Below are 15318 nucleotides of genomic sequence, written 5' to 3' on the forward strand. Positions count from 1 at the left end.
AATTTTGACCAAAATCTTGTTCTGGCGAGGCAGCCAAAAAATTTTAATTTTGATGAGAACTAATTTTCAACTTAAATTTGTTCTTGTCGAAATTAGTTCCTTTAGCAAATTAGTCTGCGATGCCCTGCGATGCCCTGCGATGGCAACCCGAAGAGTCACCTTTGATAGCTAACCCGAAGGTAGGGGAGGGCGCCACTTCTTCTCCTTGGATTGCTCCACTGACCCTCGATCCTTCTCTTAATTGCTTAGCATTAAGTTGACAAGCATCAAGTACTATTTTTGTACTAAGTACGAAATCTTTTACGACCCGGGCGGGGATTGAACTCACGACCTTGCGCACCGTAGCCGGATGCTCTACCACTGCACTAAGTCGCTTAGTTTCCTCAAGGTAATAAGAACTCGTTTCTAATGGAATTACCATGAAGTATGAAAATTTAATTACTTTTTTTCTTCTCTTAACTAGTGCAATTTAATATTGATACCAACAAAACAAAGACACGCATCAACCCTTAGCGGCGAACTCGCTTTTTTAGGGGTTTGCAAACGAATTTAGAAGGAAATGACGTCAACATTTTTGTTGGGAATGTTTAGGTAATTTGACGTCATTCCTTTCTAAAACCCAGTCTCCTCACGTTTCAAAGGTTGATAGGTGTATGGATGATCGATGAACTAAAAAACAATTTATTGTATTGGCCCATATTTCAGGTTCATTATCCATTCCCCTGCGTTTGGCGTACCCGTTCCCGAAGTGACTTGTATTCGTTCATATGTTCTATGTTGTGAATTTTGTACGGCACCCACTTTCACACCGTCGATCCACAATGAAACCCATAGTTGTCCATTCGTTGACTCACGTCTTTGTCCGATTTTGCATTTCACAATGGTGTTACTCAAATTGGAAACATCTATTTTGGCAATGTATGTAGGACCAGAGTGCAAATGTGTGTAAAATTCCAAATCGTTGGATACCTTTCTGATTTTGATGATTTCTAACGCTGTGTTATCGCTGTTTCCGTTTAATCCACCCGAAAATGTAAGAATACGTTGACCATTTATTATCATGATATTAGCCCTGACTTGGTAATCGAAAGATACGAACCAATTCTTTCTTGTTTTGAACAAGTAGTTCTTGACCTATCAAAGTAATTATGCGTCAATTTCAGGTCAGGTCAGGTCAGAAAGCCTAAAGGCCGGTCTCCACTTGCGCGCGCTGCAATTGCACTTTTTGGCTTCAATCCTTTTTGCTTGGAAAAAAGATTACGTCATAAAAATGTAGTGCGGTCTCGAAAAAAAAGTGTTTTTTTCAACCGTTACGTTAGATCGCGCCAATAAAATTGCTTCATTTTTCTTTTGACCAATAGCGTGGAAGCTTTTCTCGAAAAGTGTGATCGAAGCGTGCGCAAGTGGAGACCGGCCTTAAGTAAAAGGTTATTGGAAAATGAAGAATTTCTTTTTTGCTTTTGCTATCATAGCAAAGGTAGTATAGCTTACCTGAGTATAGAAGATCGTGGGTGTATTTGAAATTGCTTATAATAGCATTTGTGGGTGGAACGTTGTGGCGTGCGCCCGTTATGTAGCATCTGACGTCAGGAAAATCCATGTCCAAAATAAAATTCCTTGTGTGCACCAGATTGCCATTCATAAAGATTGAGATGTACTTCTGATTCTTATTGACAAAGCCTGTTGTCTGTCTCATCTTGAATGAATACTTTTGATTGACCGTAATGGATGGACTGGTAAAGTGGTGGTCAGCTTTCACGTCAGTGTTATAATAAAAGTACATTTTACCAGAAAGATTGTAAACAGCGATAATCCTGTTACCATAAGTTTTCCAGTCGTCATCCAATCCATTCTCATCTGTGGTGAAAACAATAGCATTTTTCCACCGATCTGTTTGCTCCAATAATGTAAAGTCGAACGAGACCTCCCAAATACGCTCCATCTGTTGGATAAACTTGATAAAACGTCCTCTGATTGGACGAATGGCTATAAGACAAGATATCATTTTGCATAATTCGATACAAGCTACAAAACTCTAATTTTAAACTTACTCGAACATTTTACTTTAAAAAACAATGGCCCTATGTCGAAAGATGTGAATTTTTGTGGTCCAGTGGAATTTTTGATAAGATTATTATGAAGCCCTAAAAATTGTCGACGATTCCAGGACCATTTCCATTAAACTCATAGGGTACAAACCCTGATTTTAAGGAAGTTTTATCCCCCTTTTTAGTACCGGTTACTAACCTTTGCCCACCGCCTTTTTAGAAGCTGGTTAACTTGAAGAATATGGGTACATCACCCTAGAAAAACGCTTTGTAATACCTATCAGTCAATTTCACCTCGGTAAAATGTGAGAACTCATAGAGAACTCAAAGTTTTCTGCGCCAATTTTATTTTTTCAAAATTAGAAAATGAGGAAATGAAGAAATATCTTTTCGTTAAATGAAATCTGATGATATTCCGGAATTTTTTATGGAAAATTAGGGAATCCCCATCTGATCTCCTCATTTACCCATTTTACCCACACAAAAAACTGAGTTCAGTACCAGGTACTAGCTGGTATAGATATACCCACCCCCACCCCAAATCTAGTACCGAGTACTGACTTTTTGAGATTTAAAATTACAAAAATCTACACAACCACCACTGCTATGAGTCAGTACCCTGTAGCTGTACCCCCCCCCATGTTTTATCAAAATTTCGAATATTACTTCAACATACACGCCAAGTTAGGTGGAATTCGATCTCATTTTGATATTTACTCCGTTTGAATATACTTGGACCATCAAGCCAATATAAAGCCCTTTGAAATTTAACTATTGGATTGATAAAAAAGGATTCGTTCATAGTCAATTCAAAACTTATTTATTCGCCTGCATATCATTAAAAATTTACATATTTAAGTTTGTATAAATTAGGGGAGGGGATGCAGGCCAGGAGTCCATCCAATAGACGTTTCCGTCTAATCATATGAAATGGCTACCTGGACGCAGATTTTTTTTCTGTGGGGTTGATATAACTATTAGAGTAACAATATTTCAATATTCCAAGTAACAAAGTAAAAAAAAAACTCAACGTAACTATCGGGTAGTTATATAAGTAATCTTTTGTTTTAATAAATCAAATTAGAGTATTTTTATATCTATATGGACTTTCATTTTTCTGGTATGCAAGAGGTCAATTTTGAAGGAACTCGCTTATCTTTTTTTTGATCATATATCCAGATAATGGTTGTAGATCGATTTTAGTATGTAATATTAGCTGGTTCCAGTTTAAAAGAGATTGGTACTTAATCGATTTCAATCCATAGTTTAATGTTTTGGCTTTTGGGCGCTCCAAAAGTTTCAGTTCGTTATTTCTAGTAAGATAATTATGAGACAGAGTTTTGAAGTTTAAAATGTTCGTAACAGCTTCAGGAGAAAGATTAGTGAGAGTTTGATGTACGAGTCGGATATTGAACTTTGTTACAGTATGTGGCAAAGTTGGAATATCCAGGTTAATGAAAAGAGGAGCAGATTCTGCATTAAAATCTGAAAAAGTCAAGATGCGCACGCATCTTTTTTGAAGTTTGCCTATTCTAGAGTTTTGAGTGAGACTTTGCCCCCATACCACGATTATTGCGTATGACAAATGAGAGTGAAAAATAGCATAGTATAAAGTTTTAAGAATGGTCTGTGGAACAAAGTGACGCAGTTTGGATAAGATGCCATTTGACCTTCTAAGTTTTGCGGATAAATGATCAAAATGGAAATTCCACGCTAGACATTCATCGAGAAAAAGACCAAGATATTTGACACATTTCGAAAATTTCAAGACATGCCCATCAAGATTGAGATTCATTGTATATGGTACAGGTTTATTTTTACTTCTAAACAGGATAACCTCAGTTTTTGTAGCATTAAGAGAGATTTTGTTGGCACGAAGCCAAGAGGAGAGTCTGATTAAGTCAGAATTCACTTTCGTCTCAAGTGAATTTAGATTCGAATCGGAAGAGAGAAGACAGGTGTCGTCAGCAAAGAGGTTTGTTTCGCTATTCAGAATGGCTTCAGGAATGTCATTTATATATATTAGAAAAAGTAGAGGCCCTAGGACAGAGCCCTGGGGGACTCCGTGTCTGATAGATCGTTTTGAGGAATCATGCCCAGAAATTGAAACATATTGTTTCCTCTCAGTCAGGTAAGATCGAAACCAGAGGTTCGCAACGCCACGTATGCCATAGTGATGAAGTTTTGATAGAAGAATTTCATGATCTACTGTATCGAAAGCTTTTTGAAGATCAATGAATACCCCGCAAGAATACAACCCTTTGTCAATATTTGACCGAATTTTTTCTGTTAGATTTATTAATGCGTGAGAAGTAGAGTGTTTATTACGGAATCCAAATTGGTTTTTGAAGATGCTGTTGTTAATGTTAAGAAAATTTACAACTCTGAATTTTTAATTAATTTTTCAAAAATTTTATCAATATTAGAGAGGAGCGAAATTGGTCTAAAGTTGTTAGGATCGTATGGGGAGCCTTTATTTTTACACACGGGTATTACTTTTGCTACTTTAAGAGTTGTTATGAACTTGCCTGTCTGTATTGATAAATTGAAAATTTTAGCAAGGAGTTGAGCTACCTCACCAAGAACCGATTTTAAGATTTTTGGTGGAATGCTGAATGGTCCATTTGCCTTAGGTTTAAGAGCATTGATAATTTTTACGATTTCCTCAGCTTGTATCTCCTCGAAAAACAGAGAATTTATTGGTGAATTTACAAGAGTTTGATGAAAGTTCGCTTCCTCATTATTAACATTTATAGTTTGACGTATTTTATCGGCTATTGAAGTAAAATATTTATTCAATTCCTCGCTTGTTACTTTAGGATCAGATGTTACTTGTCCGTCAATATTTAGAGATATTGTTGTGCTACTACGGCATTTTTTACTTTCGATCAATTCGTATACGCCTTTCCAGATATTTTTACTGTTCTTTATATTTGTTTGAAAGTACTTTTTATAATGGTTATTCTTACTTCTTCTACAGAGCTTAACAATTTGATTTCTGTAGAATTTATATCTGATGTGGAGTTGGTGTTTAATAGCATTGTCCTTCTCTCGCGTCTAAGCCTTTAAGAGTTGATCTCGTTTAGCAATAGAGGTTTTAATGCCTTTAGTTATCCAAGATTTAGCTCCCTTTTTAATTTGCTTATTGGTGAGTTTTTGCAGAGGTGCGTGTATACCTATTAGGGTATTCATTCGATCAAAAAAGCTGTTAAAAAGAAGATCTAGATTATCCGAGTCAGAATGCAAGATGTCATTCCAATCTACTCTGTAAAAGGATTCTTTGAATTTATTGTTATCAAAAATTTTCCATCTCCTGTAATATTTTGTTTCCTTGCAGGAGTTAAAATGAAAATTCTCAAATATCAGAAATTGAGGCAAGTGGTCAGAAATACCTGAAAGAAGATTTCCTGTTAAAGGTTTGTATTTAGAAGGAGTGAAAAAAATGTTATCAATGAGTGTCCTAGACCTATCAGTGATTCTGGTAGGTAGAGAAATACTAGGTAAAAGAAAAAAGGATTCAAGAGAGTCTACGAAGTTATTTACATGTGGAGAGGTACCACATTCTAGCAAGTTGATATTAAAATCACCCATAAGCACAAGGCGCTTATTTTCCTTGTTAGCTTTTTGTAAGAAGGGAATGAAGAAGTCGTTTGTAAAAGTTTCGATTTTCATCGTTGGATGTTTATAGATACATCCAACAATTACATTTTCTTGCTTCTCAAACAAGAGTTCGCAAAAAGTAGATTCAAGCTCCTTTTCTGAGTTGAGAAGATTAGAAAGGTCTTTTCTAGGTTTGGATTTTAGCTTGTCAGAAATGAAGAGGGCAGTGCCGCCGGCACTCGCCTTTGTATTAGTAAAGAATGATTTATAGCCATCTATCTCAAGCCTGTGTGGGATAGACGAATCTGTAAGCCTAGATTCCGAAATTCCTAAGACTTTGAATTCGTGATTTAATGTTTCTAAGAGGTTATTATACTCATCAAAATGTTTCGGTAAAGAGCAGATATTTAAGTGAAGAAAAGAGAGGTGTGAAGATGTATTAGAAAAAGCAAAGTTAAAGTCGTCACAATCTAGATACCTACAATCAATAGTGTTTAAATTGTACTCTGAATTAGTTTCTCGAATTTCTTCTATAGTTGTTAGATCAGAAAAAGAAGGATGAAAATAGTTGAACCTGAAACTTTCGTCATCGATATCGTGACAAATACTGAAAGGGAATATATTGCAATTGCAGTTTACGCACGCGCTAACTTGCGGTGGCTTAATCGTGAAAGGTAGATTGCACTGATGATGAAACCATTTCTGGCATAAGTCACAAAAGAAGGAAGGAGCTCCTTGAGTTGAACCCTCGCATACCGTGCAAATTAGGTCCATGTCCTAGATATGAAGTTTTGCAAATGTTTTGAATTTTTCAAAAAAGACTATAGTTTAACTTTTGAGGCTCGGTTAAGAGTTTTTAGAGTTTCAGAAGTTTAGCTCAATTCAGCTTACCTGATATATTACCTGAATAGTATACCTTGCCTGATGAAAATTTCGGCATCGTTTTGTGAAGAATCCTATAACCAAAATGGTTTACATTGTATTGTTATTGAAACACTTTGGATTACCTGACTATTTCAAAACTGTGAGAAAACAATCGTTTCTTGTCGTTTGCAAACTAAACCTCTCAATATCTCCTCTTCCGTCAAATTAAAAATCCGATGTCCAAAACTTGGCAAAAATGAATCGGATATGCCTTTTTCAAAATTCAGTGGATTTGCAGTCCTATTATATGTCTAATCCTAAAAAAAGGTTCGCTTCAGGGGGTTGAGAAATTAATTATTATACCTGTTTGTCTTTGATGAAATGATTCCATCCTTGTTCATCTTGTAATTGTGTTGTGTGTTGATGATCTTCTTCCCTATGTTGATTCAATTCACAAAGTTGTTGATCACCCTTGTGATTAATAGAACCACATTGATGATCGTTCGAACATTCCATTACACAATGAAGTTCGCTCAATCCTTGCATTTTCATGTAGGTGTACAAAGTAAAACGCTTATGGCGAAACGTTCGACTGTATTTGTCGTCCACTCCACCCAAACAAGTGTCAAAAATTGCAAAAGCAATGATGATTGACTTTAATTTCTTGGTGTCCATTTTTATCACTGTTATCTCTTTCTTACCTGCTAGTTTGCTGTTGTCTCTCCTTATTTTGCGATTCGTGGATCTCTTTTAGGTTAATCTGTCACTACTTAAATGAATATTTCGCACGATCTATGATATTTTGATTGACACTAACCACCTTTTAGATTTCTAAGCATTCCATTTGCGAAAATTTTGACATAAAAAATTCATCACATTCGTGACTTCAGTGATTTCAATCGATCGATTGTTTCAGTTTATTGAGTGAATATCACATATAGTGAGCTATGGTGACCAAGTTTTTTCCTGTGTCAATTAGATCAATCAAACGGATTTACTAATGTGTTAACCTGAATTTTTTATGTGTAAATGATGAATCTCTTGGCGGTGAATAGAAGGAGTAATCTCTCCCGAAACAAATTTCTTTCAAAGGATAGGGTTTAGGATATTTGTCAGAACGAAAAAAGATGGATGGCAATTAAAACCTTCGCTTTACCCCTAACAAAATATTTTTCTGACCCAACTTAACTTTATTATGTATTTAAGTAAATTCATTTCAGAAATGTCAATAAGAACATTTTAGGCTCAAAGTTGTCTAAGAATTAAGCACGTTCAGGCTCAGCGAAAACTAAAACCTTCTAATAAAAAAAGAATATCTTCAAAATATTTGGCTTATCTCAACCCTCTCTAAATCGACCACGGGCAAATCACGTCTATATATTTAAAACTTAAAGCCCGTCTATTTTGAAAAGCTCTGAGCTTTCTTTATTACGTATAGTGAAATGTACGGGGGAAACTTATTTGTTGCATGACTTAATGCCTGATTTGATGACATTTCTTAACTTTATTCTTTCTCGTTTCTATTTAGGCGAGACCAGTTTAATTTGTTGTTTTATGGGTCAAGCTACCCCAAAAAGAGGGTCGGTCGGGCGGCAAAAAAATAAAAATAAAAATAGAATTTCCCCTATGAAATCTCCTAAAAAGCCAGCAAAAACTACTACAATTTGACAAAAGCAACATAGAAAATAAAAGGACACAAAGAGCTCGAATTGTTGGATGAAATGAAAACTTGTACATGAAATTCTCAAAACATTGGAAAAACTACCAACATTTTGAAAATTTAGCTGTCTGTAAGGCAATGAAAATAAAATGTACTACCAAAATCAATTTCATTTTTATTCCGATTTTTTGGAATTTCTGGGTCGGTCAGGCCCGTAAAAGAACTAATAAAATTGGTCTTACTAAGCATCACTCAAACATCATTTTGAGACAGGGGTCTCACTTTCTTACTTTTTCCCTTCAGATTTGTCAACATTGTATGCAGTGCACCACACAAGACATTCAATGTACTTCTCTAGACTGTCCGGTATTTTATAAACTGTCCGAAAATAAGAAAGATATGAAGTATACCAATGTTTTGAGATCGCTGATGGATGAATTGGCATGATGGGCCAATGTGAGGGTTCGTTATTATGGTATGCAAGCAATATGATACTGTAAATTTGGAGGCAAACCTTGCATTTGTCGACTTTTTTTATTGATACGCAAGATCACCTTTTTATTGATTTTTTACCCCCCTGGAAAAATGTCTCGCTGACCTTTTATAAAGCAAGTGGAGTGACTGAATGTGAGGGTGATAGCAAATCTATGCATTAAGGCAGTTTCCGGCAGTTTCATTGCTTCTTTCCATCAGTATTATGAAGCAAACAAGAATATTTTTGGATATTTTCCTCTTTTTAGGTGACAAATACTAGTTTGAGTTTTAAAAAAGTATTGGGGCGCCTAAATTGTCAAAAACACCCTGCAACCATGTTACTTGTGGACGCTCGTTTTCTAGGTTTTATTTGTAATATTAAGTATTTATCAAGCTTTAGAATATTTATTATTTTGCTGTTTATAGTTTTGTTATTTAGATTTTTATATTAAAGGATTTGCTTCATTTTTTAGCATGCCAGAGGCTTGTACAGGCCAAAAATTAAGTCGACCATAATACACAGGGACACTTATCAGAGCGCGTCTATCATTTAAGATTTAAAACAATGAGAAAATATCCGTCTCACATCGTCAAAACATACATAAAAGCGCTCTGCTCTCCGTTCAGGAGTAGGAGATCATTTCATTTAGACAGCTGGTGGGGATATCAGATGGTAACAAGCTTTGTTTTTTGATAAATTTCCGAAGGATGTATCGTTGTGTCATTTTCATTTCTAGATGTGCAGTTTTTGTCTAAATTTTTTGTCAATATAAAAACCAATATTTAATACGAAACCTCTCTTAGTTTTTCAGTTCGTTTTTCTAAACATGTGATAATACGCGTTTTCTTTATAAGAACATCCAAAAATTTTTAAGCCTTCGGATGTTCTTAAATTTTTGAGTTTTAAACCTAAAAATGTTATTAGCATGTTCTTAATTTCACCATTTTGAGTATTTTGGTCCATGTTCCAAAGAAATTGAGTGTCCGCAAAGCCTTATAATGCGTTCCTAACTTGTTTTTAAAATTTTGGCCATTGAAACCTTGTGTTTTTTTATAGTTTGTTCTTATAAAAAAAACGTGTATTCAAAACAAGATGATGAGAAAATTTTTCCTTCAACTCAGCTGTTATGAAGACATGTCCAATAGAGATTTTTTCCTCTCCTAGAGCTTCCTCGACTGAATTTCGTCGATGCACTTTTCCTACTTCATAGAAGTCACTTTAAACTTTGTAAGCTGTGTTTGTATCTTAAAAATGAATAAAGCATCTATAATTTGTCTTTCAATTTTCATGTTTTTGTACATTATATGGGCTGTTTCACAGATGCAACAAAGATTCCAGCAAAAATACTTAGAAGTTATTGATCATTCGAATACATTCCACCGTAACATTACAGAATTGATGGTTCTGGTCAGGGAATTACACGATTCTGCTGGACAGATGGAAAAGAAATTGAAGGAAGAAAATAATTTCATGAAAGGGTACAAGTAAATGCAGAAAAGGATCATGGGTAAAATTTCCTTCGTAAATTTATACTCTCGATTAAAATCTCAACTCTTTATTTGATAGGGTAGTCTGAATCGCAGACCTCTTTAGATATTCTTCATATATAAGAATCTCTTTTCGCTAGAGGATGAACAGAAGCCTATTGATAGGGTTGATTAATTCGAGGAGCTTTTATATACGGAGATTTTCAGTGCTTTATGATTGCCGTGTTTTAAATTCATTACCTATTCCGCTTGAAATTCTTTTATAGTTTTGATTTTGTTTCTATCATTTCAAAAAAATGTCTGGTAATCTGCTTGCTATTCATCATAATGTACCAATCAGTAAAAAGATATACAATATTTTCAAAGCTGCTTTCTTGAATGTAGCTTTCAAATAAATCATGCCGAATTAAAGGCTTGTTGCTTTCGACTTCAAACTTACTAGTTAGATTTGATTTATTTGAAAAATATGTTTGCTGCTTATGTCTTAGCTTGTCTACGCTTGGCAATACATAACCAGGTTCTTGGTTCTTCTGTTTCATTCAGATTGTCCAAAGGTGGCTGTATTCGAAGCAAAGAAATTAGCTGAGGGAAAGTTTATTTCCCTTAATGGGTGTTCGAATATTTAAAGCTTTATGAAAAGTCTTTAAAGTCATTGGATTTTAAAAGTGTAAATTTACATATTTAAATTTATTGTTCCAATTTTTCAGATTCAAAGTAACCAGTAATGTTTTTACCGTATCTGATTGGGATGTTGTATCTCGTTGGTGTCATCAGAGGAGGTTGCCCGTAAGTACTTTTATCAATTACTTGATTTTTCTTTTCTGTTGTGAATGTACTAGTTAAGGAACCAACGCCTGATTCTAAATGAAACATGCAAATAATGCGTTAATACTGCCCCTTCTCTACGAAGTTTTCTCTGAAATTTTCGAAGTTTCTTTTTCCACTTTCCTCTTTTATACTTTCCACTTATTATATTGAAACACTGCATCTAATCTGAAGTTCCTTGACCTGATTTGCTTAGTACACCAAGTGTTTCAAGATGTTAAATTATTGTATTTCTTTTTGAGCTGATCATCAACTGCTTTGAAAGGCAAATTATGAGGCTCCTTGAAAATCTCGAAAAGTTCTTTCGAAAAGGTTTGTTTTTCTTTCAATAAACAGCACCACTGAAAATGCCATTAAGATGGCCGACATCAAAGACGCAGCTGAAGTCTCAAAATTCATTTACGACGACAGCGTATGTAAAGAGAATGCGATGGTACCGAACACAGAATTCAAAATCATCAAAACCATCCATGAGAATCTACAATCAGATGGTGAAGGCATTCGATCAGTCATTGCTGATGGTCCTCATAATACACGGATATTGGCCTTCAGAGGAACTGATGGGTATGATACTGTGAAACTTAAACAGTTTTCCTAAGGTTGTCTGAATGGATGATATGTTATAGTGGTTTCTTGAATTCTCTAGTCTGTGAAAGTAAAGACTTGATGAACAATTTAAGAGTTTTATAAAGTGATACACCTTTTTCTACTTGCCAACTCATAGTGATTGCTAAATTATTGCATTACGATTTTTGCGATTTACATTAAAGTCTGTCACAAAAATATGCTGACCTTTTACCTTTTTAACAATTTCTCAGTATGCATTTACACCGTTAGACCGAAAAATAACAAAAGTTAACCACTTCATAGTACTGTAACATTTCAAAAATCTTTTCGACTATTCTCCTTGAAAATATCTTTCCAGCAGTGTATAGTATTAATATGTACTGAGAAATTATCAAAAAGGTTCACGTACCTTTGATACAAACTTAAGTCTTACTTTTTATATTATCGCACACACTATATCTACTTTTTTAGGACTGAACAATTGATGTTGCAAGTCGTAGATGCGTTGAAATCCAAAATTAAGTTTATGGTTGGTTCACAGGAGACATGGGTTCTTCAATTCTTTCACAACGCTTTCAAATTGATGTTCTATGGTAAAAAGCCTTACATGACCGATCCAAAGAAGAGATATATCATCACTGGACATTCATTAGGTGGTGCATTAGCATCGATGTTGGCTTTGCAAATGACACAAGAATTCAGTGTAAGAGATTTTGGTTTTTACCTTCCTATTTTTCCTGTAATATATATTTGTCGATTTGATGGGGGGGGCTATGAGACTTTTTGATTGGGATTTTTGTTTTGTTTTTTGGAAACTGTGCACGATCTTCTCGGGTGAATTTTTTGCTTTCGCTCACTTATAAACCCTGGACTAATCCGCCATCTTTGAAGTAGTTTTTTTTGGAAATGTACCTGCAACAAAAGTATCTAAAGAAAGATTGATCTAGCTCTCTCGATGCATTCACATCACTATTTAATAGTTGCTGTCAATACCGCTTTCAAAAAAACTCAGATTAAAGATTTTGGTTGGCTAGAAATGAATAAGAAAACTCTCTATAGAGTCAAAGGCTCAGTGCTTTCACTACAGTATACAGGGTGTACGGAAAAAAGTATCGAGTTCGAACATGATTCTGAGTAGAAGGTTGTTCCGTGTGTTTAACAAAATATTTAAGAAAATATATACCAACACAATAATTTAACGTTGAGAACATCGCTTGCCTGAAATTATTGCCATGGTGATTAACTCCCAGTGGAATTAAAACTACTTTCTATTCATAAAGAAAATCATTTAATGTCTCAAGGGACATAATCACCATGGTAATTGTTTGAATACGAGGCAAGTGATGTTCATTCGTGACGTAATTTATGAAAAGGTCTATTGAATATATTCAGATGCTTCTCGTCAAGTATAATACTAGATATGATTATTAATTGTAGGGAAGTATATGGAAACACCCGAAATCGTGTTTGATCACCTTTGGACAGCCTCGTGTTGGAAACCAAGATTACGCGGACGTTCATGACAAATTGATTCCAACATTCCGCAAACTTCGTATCGTTTACAAAGCTGATTTGGTTACAATAATTCCTCCAAAAATTTTAGGATTTGTTCATCATTCAAGGTATGTATTAGTGAGGTTTGTTAGCTCATAAAAACGTAAGAATACTTCAGATGGTGATAAAAGCATGACATTTGGCACATATGATCCTTAGAGGGTCTAAAACTTAATTTTAAACAGTAACAACAAATTTTGCCACCGGGCCACCTGTCAGATGACGTCATCAGGTGGCTGGGCAAAAAAATATTTTTTTGAAAATGTTCAAAACCTGATGGTTCCAGCGGAAAAAGCATGAAATGCTGATGAAAATCGAGGTATAAAACATGCCTTGAAAATCTTCCTATCAAAAGTTATGAAGGTTGAAAGTTTTGTGATGACGTCATCATAAGCCTTAAAACATCCAAAAAATTAGTCAGTTGTACACTGTGTTTCTGAAGGGGAGAACGCTGCGTTGATTTGCCTTATAAATCTCAAAATCTAAGTTTTAGTGTTCTGTAGGATTTAAAGCTTTTAATATAATTTGAACATCAGAATCAGAAAAAGCAACGAAATTTGATATGTATAAAACATCAAATTTGGTCAATTTGTTCCAAAATTACGAGGTTTTTAAGTTTTGTCTGGAAAGGCTTATGATGACGTCATAACAAAACTTTCAACCTTTATAACTTTTGATAGGAAGATTTTCAAGGCATGTTTTATACCTCGATTTTCATCAGCATTTCATGCTCTTTCCGCTGGAACCATCAGATTTTGAAGATTTTCAAAAAAATAAATTTTTGCCCAGCCACCTGATGATGTCATCTGGCTGGTGACCATGTGGAAACATTTGGTGTTACTGTTTAAAATTAAGTTTTAGATCCTCTAAGGATCATTTGTGCCAATTTTCATGCTTTTATCACCATCTGAAGTATTTTTGTGCTAACAGACCTCACTATATGGCAAAATTTTTTTTTGTCTTTCGGGTTAACTCCAGAAAAAGTGAGAGAGGGGTATATTGAATATGTAATAGTTATCGGACAATTGCAAGTACAATATGAGAAATAAATTACGAGTTCCGAGATTTTTCCATACAATATTTTCCGAGCCTTTAGACGAAAAATCCGGAACGAGTGAAATATTTCCATATTGTACGAGCGAAGGCTTGATAAAATTATTTAAAAAAAACGCTGAGTTTTGTTGTTTTTTTATTGTTTTTGTGACGTCAATTCTGGTTTGGAGTTCGAAAAAGAAGACGCTATAATGTCTTAACGTCAGAAAATCGTTTTCTCTTTCGAATCTTTTAAACCAATTAAAACCCGTGGTGACGTCAGCGAATATACCATGGAACTGGAACAAATCTTGAGACCCCCTATTTAGCTTTCGTCATTCTCTTTAACCAATCAGATTGCAGATATTTTTTGGATCGCCGATAATATATAGAATATTATTTTTCACTGATTACCCCTGCACTTAAAGACCATACTCAGACGTTATGGTTTCGTATCGCCCCGGTGCGTCATTTGTTATGGATTGGAAGTGTTCATACTCATTTCGGAACGTTTCGGAGCGAAAAAACGAAGCAGTTCCGTTCCGATGAAAGTAGTGGAGCGAAACTGTTTCGACATGTTTTGCATTGTAACGTCTTCTTTTTTTGACGTTTCCAATTTTGACGTTCACACAGTGTTTCGGGGCCGTTTCATTTTCAAATTTCCTCAAAAAATGTGACTTTCTTTTAAGGTCTGAGACAAAAGTGATCAGGTGTTTGTCTTTTGAAATATTCTTTCATTCCCGATCATGGTAATATGGTCAATGTATGTGTTGATGTAGACAATATTATGTTTTAGAGCGGTTTTCATGGGCGACGAGACATACTGGTCATGGACATGGGGTAAACGTCGCCGACGTTCATTGAAGCATGACGTGCGTCACAGTAATACAACAACTGATGTCGGGGAGAAACGATTATTAACAACACGAAGATATTGGCAAGTATGCAAAGAACAAGAAGATTCTATTTGTCTTACAAGTTTGAAGAATTTCTATCCAAATACTGGTGATCATGATATGAAACATTATGTTTATGAAAGCGAACATAAACCTGATCGGTTTTACTCAAGGAAAGAAACTGTTAGAGGTAGTTTTGAAGAAGTTCTAATTGATACTTGTCATGGTAGATAGGGTGTATTTTTAGAAGTGCTCTGGACTCTAAACCGCTAAAATATGGTCAAAAATTGGATTGGATATGTTTCCTAAC

General features: G+C 35.0%; 3 protein-coding genes across 4 annotated transcripts in view; 2 read left to right on the forward strand and 1 right to left on the reverse strand.

The window, feature by feature from the left end:
* Positions 1–9178, forward strand: part of LOC136806391 (DNA polymerase zeta catalytic subunit-like) — a 57048-nt gene extending 47870 nt beyond the window's left edge. The window contains exon 36 of one of the 2 annotated variants that reach the window (XM_067062957.1): positions 8476–9178. In XM_067062957.1, coding sequence (XP_066919058.1) covers positions 8476–8619 — 144 coding nt within the window. In that variant the 3' untranslated portion in view covers positions 8620–9178. The remainder of the gene's footprint in view (positions 1–8475) is intronic. The other variant, XM_067062956.1, reaches the window with a different exon arrangement.
* LOC136806380 (uncharacterized) lies at positions 1067–7187 on the reverse strand. Its single transcript, XM_067062944.1, has 4 exons — positions 6876–7187; positions 6565–6604; positions 1492–1986; positions 1067–1134 (listed from the first exon to the last, which is right to left on the reverse strand). Exons 1-4 carry the CDS (start codon positions 7185–7187, stop codon positions 1067–1069), a joined length of 915 nt encoding a protein of 304 aa, XP_066919045.1.
* A 902-nt stretch (positions 9179–10080) lies between the features above and the next one.
* LOC136806394 (uncharacterized) lies at positions 10081–15318 on the forward strand. The gene is made up of 6 exons (XM_067062961.1): positions 10081–10154; positions 10842–10920; positions 11296–11523; positions 11998–12229; positions 12964–13148; positions 14909–15318. The coding sequence occupies exons 2-6, from the start codon at positions 10859–10861 to the stop codon at positions 15240–15242; spliced, it is 1041 nt and encodes a 346-aa protein (XP_066919062.1). The 5' UTR covers positions 10081–10154; positions 10842–10858; the 3' UTR covers positions 15243–15318.

This window comes from Clytia hemisphaerica, unplaced genomic scaffold, assembly GCF_902728285.1.
Source record: "Clytia hemisphaerica strain Z4C2 unplaced genomic scaffold, Clytia hemisphaerica genome assembly, whole genome shotgun sequence".
NCBI classification, from domain to species: Eukaryota; Metazoa; Cnidaria; class Hydrozoa; order Leptothecata; family Clytiidae; genus Clytia; species Clytia hemisphaerica.